The 9,612-nt window shown below is 40.2% G+C and overlaps 1 protein-coding gene across 1 annotated transcript; it reads left to right on the forward strand.

Annotated features, from left to right (window-relative positions):
* Positions 1 to 965: 965 nt before the first annotated feature.
* LOC134405778 (vomeronasal type-2 receptor 26-like) lies at positions 966 to 6,995 on the forward strand. Its single transcript, XM_063137033.1, has 5 exons — positions 966 to 1,292; positions 2,104 to 2,964; positions 3,789 to 4,016; positions 5,071 to 5,197; positions 6,094 to 6,995. Exons 1-5 carry the CDS (start codon positions 966 to 968, stop codon positions 6,993 to 6,995), a joined length of 2,445 nt encoding a protein of 814 aa, XP_062993103.1.
* Positions 6,996 to 9,612: the final 2,617 nt, after the last annotated feature.

Here is a 9,612-nt window from a genome sequence, read left to right on the forward strand (position 1 = left end):
GACTTACAACCTGCAGACATACATTTGGGAACTGACTTGTGGGGTGTAACACCACAGTACTATTAACATTTTTCCATTGTTCTACAGACTCCCAGGCTGCCTGGACTTCCTGGTCTGGAAAAAAAAAAGCTGTGTGAAGAATTACCTCATGATGTCTTCCCCAGAGCTTTAATTGAGGTCTGGGAAACTTAGAAGGCTAGGTGGTTGTACAAGTAAAGATAGACGATTTCCACATTCTCTTTAGTCACTTCATCAGGAAGGCACACATCAAAACCTGGAATGCAACCCATGAGAATTCCTTCAAAATTTCTTCTCCTTTAAATTTCTTTTCAAAAGCAATTCTTATTTGCATCTAATTAAATAAGAATTGCTGAAAAGAATGTGGAAGAACTTTTCACTAGAGAACTAATTTTAAACAAACTATCATGATAACTATACTGGAACAGGAGTTTTACATTATAAAACAATAAGGCATTTTGATGAGGAGCATCATCACACGGGGGAAATCATGTTTCCTTACCATTGCTTTTTTGCCCCTCCTTTTGTCCATCATTATTTTCTCTTTCTGCCCAGAGGAGAAAGAGGAAGTAAGCAAAGACCACGTGGCCTATTCAGGGGGCATTTTTATCACAGCACTTTTCCTACACACAGCAGATGTTTCATAAGACAAAAAAAGGACCAGAAAAATGTGGAGAAATATTTGCTGATCCTAAGGTACAACATCCTGCCCAACTGGATTTGGGCACAAAAGACCATGAAAAAATGTGGGTGCATAGATTTGTTTATGACATTGCACAACATCATCACTGATCCTGAGGTTCATCAGGGAAGACCTTCATTTCCAATGTCCTGTCTTTGTGGAGCTTGAATCAGTGAAAGATATCCTTAACTCTGCCCTTAAATTGGCAGGCTTTTTTATTAATGAATCTATAGAGGGATGAAAAGAAATGAATTGCCTGGATAAGATGCACTATAGTTCTGTATGTGGCTTTCTTTACAGGCTAATGACACAACTCTACCAGCACATTGTAGCCTTGGCATTTGCTGTAAATGAGATCAATGAAAACCCCCAAATCTTACCCAATGTCAGCCTGGGCTTCCAAATCTATAACGCTGGGTTTAGTGGAAGCTGGACCTGTCTTGCTTCATTAGAACTTCTCTCTGGACGAGGCAGATTCATCCCGAACTACAAGTGTGATGTCGAGAGTATCCCAGTAGCAGTCATTGGGGGACCAAACTATGAATTCTGTTTCTATATGGCAACTGTTCTGTCTATGTACAAGATGCCACTGGTAAGATGTGTGCTGGGGGGTGGGGGGTGGGTTCATTTAAGCCAAAGGCAGAAAAGCAAAGGAGCATAGGAAAGAAAAAAGCAGAGAGAAGAAGAAATAGGTAGGACAAAACTAAAGAATCCTAGAATCCTAGAGGAAAGAAAGATGCAGGAAATAGAGAACTAAATGAGAGATTTGGACCAATGTCAGTGATACATTCCTTGAATAAAGGATTTGTATAAAATAAGGACACAGCCTTTTTAGGGCAGCTGGACGTGTTTATCCCTCATTGCTTTTTTATTTCCTTTTGCTCATATGTTTACTTAATATTCAACCAGTCTCAATAAACAAGCATTAAATGTGCAGGAGTAAGGAAAGGCGCCTCACTGCTGATCAGAATACACAATTTAGATGGGATGGCAAAGTGGTGACTGAACTGATCCCAAAACCAAATACACCCACCAAAAACCAATAAGGTTAGTATTTAGACCTCATTGTTCTGCCTCTTTCAACATTTAAGAAATGTTGTTGTTGTTGTTTAACACGATGGCCATTATGGACAAAAATCACAGAGACTACCAAATAGGAGTAAAGTAGAGTCTTTTGCTTAGTCCCATGTCAGAAGTCTGAACAAAAATCAAGAGAAAATATATAAAAACCGAAAAAGAAAAGGTGTGGGGTGGTAGGTGGGTGATTATATATAAAGGATCCAAACTCAATACCACAGATAATAAAATATTAATTGATACCTCCTCCTCCTCCTCCTCCTCCTCCTCCTCCTCCTCCTCCTCCTTCTTCTTCTTCCTCTTCTTCTTCCTCATATCATCTTTAGCTCACCTTTGGCTCTTATCCTATAAGGAACGACAATATCCAAACAGATTTTTTCCACTGGATGTTCCCAGATGGAGCTCATCAATACGATGGGATTCTCCAGTTACTCCTGCATTTCAAATGGACATGGATAGGGGTGGTTTCTCAGGATGATGATCATTCAGAGAAATTCATACGGAATGTTCTTCCCACATTTTCCCAGAGAGGTATTTGCTTTGAATTTATCGAAAGATTCCCCAAAATAACCTCATCCAGTGATTTTTCTGAAATGGTGGAGGAAGGTTTTGAAACAAGCATTGTGGTTTTGGCAAGTTCTGCTAATGTTGTGATTGTGAATGGTGAAGTTCATACTATGATGACACTGAGAATGCTTCCCAGAGTTGCAGAAACAGAAGATATATCATTATCAATGGCGGCAAAAGTATGGATTTTGACAGCTCAGGTAGATTTCATGTCATTTCCCTTCCAAAGGAATTGGGACATAATTTTCATCAATGGTGCTATATCCTTTGCAATTCACTCAAAGGATCTTCGAGGATTCCAAGACTTCCTTCATGGCAGAAATCCTGCCTTGGTAGAAGAAGATGGATTTATGAGAGTTTTCTGGGAAAAGGCATTCGACTGTTCTCTCCCCCATCCTTCTTTAGACAAGAAAGAGAGAGAATTCTGCACTGGAAAGGAAAAGCTGGAGAATCTTCCTGGATCTGTATTTGAAATGAGCATGACTGGCCATAGTTACAGTATCTACAATGCTATCTATGCAGTGGCACATGCTTTACATGCCATGTATTCATCCAAACTCAAATACAGAGGAATTGTGGCTAGCACAAGACGGAAACTTCTAAATCAACAGCTGTGGCAGGTAATGTCCTACAGTGACTGATGTAGAAGAGTTCACCATATTTATAGGTGCAACAATATTTTCTTCACTGAATGTAAAGCTTTCTCTCTATGGATACTGGAGATGTAGGGCAGACATGTAAGTATCCATGTGTCAGCTAACAAGGCCTTGCAGAAACATTATGCATGTGAAAGAGACTCCCTAAGTTATATTTTTTATTTTTTTTATTTTTTATTTATTACATTTTTATACCGCCCAATAGCCGAAGCTCTCTGGGAAGTTCACAAAAATTAAAACCATGAAGAGCTTAAAAAACAACCAACAATCTATTAAAACTAATACAAAATATCATATAAAAAGCATATTATAGACATATTCAAACCCTTAAATTCAAATACATTTTTAAAAGGAAATACCAAGACACTGAAAATGGTCAGTAGTTTCCAAGAGCCACAGAGTGTGCTGTTAAGTGTAATTGAGCAGCAGTTCAAGAAAGATTATCAAAAGTGGAGGAGGGAATTCCTCCCATTCCCCCCCCCCCCACAACCCCTAACATCTTAGTTTTGGGGCATTAGAATTAGCACAGCTTCATGAGATGAATCCAGCAAGTCTCCCACCAGAGACTGCTGAGTTTAGATAGCATTGAATGATTCATGAAAATGAATGATACATCTGTTGTTACTACTTTGAAAAAGTTTAATATAGTTTGTTTTATGCCATAATAAGAACCAATTGAATCTTCAATATAAATGCAATATGCGTTCCTAATAGCTAAGAATTATCATTACTATACTGTTCAGTTGCAGTTTAATCTAATGCTATTGCTTCTTCCTCTACCAATTTAGATCCAACACTATCTGAGAAGTGTGTCATTTAACAATAGTGTCGGGGAAGTGGTTTCCTTTGATCAAAATGGGGAATTTGTAGTTGGGTTTGATATTAACAACTGGATTACATTTTCAAATGAGACATTTTATAGAGTCACAGTTGGAATGATGAACCTGCAAGCTCCCCCGGAGAAGAGATTCACCATTCATGATGATGGCATTACTTGGCCCAGCAGGTTCAACCAGGTAAGCTCCATTTCCCAATGTATCCAAAGTAGTTTTGTGAAACAATGTCTTCCAAATTTCTGTAATGATTTCTTCCCCTATTGAAGACACTTCAGTTTTTCTGCCTCCATTTCAGGGGGGTTTAGAAATTCTTTACAATGTTTTCTGCCCATGCTTCTGGGCTTACAATTTCACTGAGAGTGCTGTGTGTGTTGCCCTTTGCTATTACAGCTTTCTGTTGCTCTGCAGTCTCCCCCAGCTATATTCACTTCCTGATCTGAAAAGTTCCATGGGAGGAATTAGTTCATGATGTCTCGTGGGGTTTTAATTAAAGCCTGAGCACCTTGCAGAGCACACAACTAGACAGATGATTGCACAATAAATGACAGGACACCCACACACATCCCTTGACTACTTTGCAACTGAACTGAATATATGAAGTCTACACTTCACCCATGATGATTTCACAGAAATGTCCTTCTGCTTTCAATTTTATTCCTGAAATTATTTCTCATCGAGTTTAATGAGAATGCTCCAAGAAATAGGAAAGTGTTCTTCGGGGCAGGATGAACACAGATATTTTCTCATTGTTGTTCACATCACCATTCACTTTTCAAACCCAGAGCCATATCCCTCTCTTGGAGTTAGGCCTTAAGTGTTTGCCTTAAGGATCGTTCCAGAAAAAAGAGGCTAAAGTTTCCTAACCATTGTTTAGCTTTAAGTGTGTTTGGATATTCTGTAACCATTAAGCTCGTCTACTGTGTGATTTCCTCAATAAAAGAAATCTCACTGATCTGAGTGTTTCATGTCAGCTTGGCAGCAATTTTGAATGCCAGAGGGAACAGGCAAGAACACGACACTAAGTTTTAAGGCAATCAATATAAATTCTGAGAACTTGATTATACATATGAAATTACTGGAGTAATGGTAGAGGTTCTTATACTGCAACTAGTATTGGCATTTGTTACAAAGAAAGTTCTCTGTAAAGACAGAGCCATTATGACATGTGTTGATTTGTAGATATGCCAGTGAGATGCCAACTCCCAAAGTATTCTCTTCTTTCATTTATGGACAGGCACAACCCCTCTCTCTGTGTAACGAGAATTGCCATTTGGGTTATAGTAAGAAAAAAAGGGAAGGGGAGCCATTTTGCTGTTATGATTGCCAAGAATGTCCAGAAGCAAAGATATCAGACCAAAAGGGTAGGAGATCTATTGTACAATATCCATAAAGTATATATTAAAAGAACCCCACTATGTGTACCCCAAGCATTTAAATGTTGTTTAAATTGTTTGCAAATGAGTGATAAGTAGTGATGAAATTGGTCTGCTTTTTTTATAAGAAGTTTCCAAAAATTCACAAATTTCATGTTAAGTTCAATGAAAAATAAATTGTTGTTTAAATCAAATGTGGGAGAAAGAGAAACTGACATATTTGACTCTGCAGAGAATGGGTTTGAGTGCTTAGCTCTTAAAATTGTGATTTTGAATTCTTGTGTATTCAGCAATGATTTGTGCAGGACTGGGGTTGTTTCCTCGTTTCCCCCCTTTTTTTCTTACAAGCTCCTTATCCATAACAATTATTCACAGGCATGTGCAACATGGTCCTTTCCTTGCAAATTTCTTCATAATTTTGATGGACTACAGATTATTCAAATATTCTAAATGTGTTAGAATGAAAACTGACATAATTGTCAATCTCTCCTAACAAAGCAAGGTTGTCTCACATTTTCACTCAGACACAACTGCTCTTGTATATATCACCTAATGTCATTGTGGGTTGTGATATGGGGGAGAATTTGAGAATATCTAGGGATGATGGTGTTAATATTCACTGCTCATTAGTAATATGCAGGAATAGACAATCTATTTATTTAGCTTGTCTTTCCATTGGGCTCAACAGAGATGAGCTTCAATTTCCATTGGACTCAAGAACAGCAATCCTTCAGTATCATTGTTGAATATGGTTATTTGTTAAAATAATTACTTGAGAAAGGTTCAGACATGGCTTTCAGAGCCATAGAAGCCATCATTCTTATGATTTATTTCTAATATGCAGATTCTATGTATATGAAAAGAATGTATATTGTCTTTTTCAGACATGGCTGAGTGTTTCGAATGCCCAGGTGATCAATATCCAAACAATAACAAAGACAGATGTGTTCCAAAAGAAATAACCTTTTTGTCATATGAAGAACCTTTGGGGATCATTTTAGCCACTTTTGCTCTCTTCTTTTCTTCCGTAACAGCCCTGGTGCTGGGAATCTTCAGGAAGCACAAGGAGACTCCCATAGTCAAAGCCAACAACCGGAACCTCAGCTACACTCTGCTCATCTCCCTCCTGCTCTCCTTCCTTTGTGTCTTCTTGTTCATGGGACAACCGGAAAAGCTGCCATGCCTCCTTCGACAAACTGCTTTCGGCATGATCTTCTCAGTGGCTGTGTCTTGCGTATTGGCCAAAACCACCATTGTGGTTCTAGCTTTCATGGCCACCAAACCTGGCTCCAAGATGAGGAAATGGGTGGGAAAACAACTGGCTAGCTACATCGTTCTTTTATGCTCTCTCATTCAAGCCCTGATTTGTTGCATGTGGCTGTCAATCTCTCCCCCATTTCCTCACTTTGACATGCGCTCAATGGCAAAAGAAATTGTACTTCAATGTAATGAAGGATCAACTCTCATGTTTTACTTTGTCTTGGGATTTTTGGGCTTTCTGGCTACTGTTAGCTTTATTATAGCTTTCCTAGCCAGGAAATTACCAGACAGTTTCAACGAAGCCAAATTTATCACCTTCAGTATGTTAGTCTTCTGCAGTGTGTGGCTGTCCTTTGTTCCCACGTACTTGAGTACCAAAGGGAAATATATGGTGGCTGTGGAGATCTTCTCTATCTTGGCTTCCAGTGCTGGATTATTGGGTTGCATCTTCCTCCCCAAATGTTATATCATTTTGCTGAAGCCTGAGTTGAACAGCAGAGGTCAGCTAATTACAAGACAAAATTAAATAATGGGTATTTATCTGATTTAATTGCCTATATCACATTGTATCCAACTGTATGCAATAAGAAACCAGAAATACCGTGTTCCAGCTCATTGTCTGAATTGCTGGAGCCAGAGCTGAACAGGAGAGGACCTTAACCAGAGAGTAATTAATTCTTGAATTACTTCTGGTTATTATTTGTCTTCTCCTCTCCCTCTCATAGAATTTCCTTACTGAAGTCACATTGTATTTAGTTGCATGTAAATATAAATCGGAGATAGTGCATTTTTGTTCACTGATTTTGGTTCTTAGGGATTAATTGAGATGGAGCAGAACTTGAAAAAAAGAGAACTCCCATTCTGAAAAAAAGCGAAGTTATTGCAAACTGAGCCCAAAGCCTTGTGGCTGATTTATAATACCTCAAAAGACCTCCCAACATCAAAAGATAACACAACATAGTTCCGACCTCCCTTGCTCTTTCCCCATTTGGTGTGGAGGACTTCGCCAACAGCATATGTTGGTTCCATAAAGCTTGGTCACTCTTGAATGATTCTTAGCATGAGTGAGAGACCATTCCATGTTGGAGAGTTATTGTTACAATCAGAGCCCATGCCTTAAAAATGATGCCCAAGCAAGCGCTGAAGTCACCAAGCCATCCTTTCTATGTTGCCTTCCCCTACCATACGTATTTGTCAAGGAGGAGACATTTGGGAGATATTACTCAAGGTCTGAATTATGGTTTTATACCCTTTATTTAGAATTACAGAATGCACACTCAGTTTAAACAAAAATTACCTGAGACCATTGAAATGTGTACATACTAGGTTTCAGTTCCTCAGGTCTGTCCAGACAAAATGACAAAACCCATTAGCATATCTTTGTCAGCAGAACTCGGGCTACAGAACACTGAACCTGTATATCACATTTAGAGATTCCGAGGTCCATCAGACCTACCCATTTTCTCTCGAATTATCCCACTTCATTCCTTTAGTGTATGAAAACTGTTGTTGTTGTTGTTGGGGCTAGGATCACACCAGATAAAAAACAAACATGTTGAGCTCCCTGAGTCACTTCCTGGAGTGCCCACAGCAGCCGCCCTCTCACATCCATGGCAGCTGCTCACCTCCAGGGGTTTTGACGGCAGCAACTCTCACGGACTGCCTGAGGAGAGTCAGAACCACCAGCTAAACTTCCAAGCCACCCACCCACCCCACTGCTGCCACCAGAGCTGCTCGCACTGACTGATCTGAGAGATGGCAGGAGCAGCTGCAGGAGGAGCGTGCACTCACGCTCTCCCCTGCTTCTTTCTCAGCTTAGGAGAGGGTGCTGGTTGCCTGGCCAACATAGCCTGGCAATCATGAGGAGAATGAGGGAGTTGCAGTCTGCCCCTTCTCAGAGGCACTCTGTGCAGAATGTGCCGCCTCTACTCTACATTTTGCTTGCTGCAGGGTGGCCATTTTGTGAAGGGCGGGCTTATGTGCCACTGAGGCAGACTGCTCTGCCATGGAGGGGCTGAGCCAGAGCCTGTCAGTCCTTGCCCCACCGGTTGGGGCTTACAACATCTGCTCCTCATCATGAGGCTCATGCCTCCATTGGCTCTGAAAGTCCTGAGCCTCCAGTAACTGCTCGGAGTCCCAGAAGAACCGGAGTTTAAAGTGGTTTTTCTGGGGGCGCTTTTTCAGCCGGAAAACGTGCAATAAGGACAGGACCCTGACGACGTCATTCGAGTCCTTCGTCACCATAGCAGACTATACAGTGGCCATCATGAGAGTCTTTTGCAAGGATTGCACCATGAATGCAGCCTATATAGTAGGTGGGATGAAGCTATCCCTCTACTCTTTCCCCTGCTGTGTGTGTATGCTCTAAGGGCTCATCTACACAAAGCAGAATATTCCACTATGAAAGTGGTATAAAACAGGCAGGAGCCACACTAGTTCTTTATAGCAGTATTGAAGTGCATTGACAACTGTTGGGGCCCATTGACACATACCATATACTGCTTCCATACCACTTTCATAGTGTTATATCCTACTTTGGGTAGATGTGTCATAGCCCCCAACAATTGTCAGTTCACTTCAGTACCACTATAAAGCAGTAGTGTAGATCCTGCAGTGCACTTCAATACCGCTATAAAGCACTAGTGTGTCTCCTGCTTTTTATATACTGTTTTCATAGTGGAATATCCTACTTGGTATAGATGAGCCCCAAGTCTCAGAAAGTATCATTTTCAATCTTGAAACTACTTCTAAGCCTCCATTTGCTCAGCTAATTTCCCCAGAACTAGCTTGTGCATTTGAATCTGTTTAAATCTCAATAAATGTGCCATTGTGGCATTATCCTCTTCAATGGTGTGGATTTCTTTGAGTAAGAATCACCTTACTTAGCCACAGGCGCTGTATTGCCAATGTCTAAAGATTCCTTATCAGCAGGTGTAGGTTTCGTTAGAACGGGTGCAAGTTTGTACACGGGTCTAAGGAGAACACATCACGTATCATCTACTAATTCATGCTTTTATTGCTGAATTCAGATGTTCTCTACTGGGGGGGGGGGATTATGAAAATAAATCCACTACAATTTGTGGAGCTTTCATTGGTAGATTACATTTTATAGATTTTTTCTTCGCTCACCATAAAATCAAAAA

The sequence above is a fragment of the Elgaria multicarinata genome, chromosome 11, assembly GCF_023053635.1.
Source record: "Elgaria multicarinata webbii isolate HBS135686 ecotype San Diego chromosome 11, rElgMul1.1.pri, whole genome shotgun sequence".
Taxonomy (NCBI): Eukaryota; Metazoa; Chordata; class Lepidosauria; order Squamata; family Anguidae; genus Elgaria; species Elgaria multicarinata.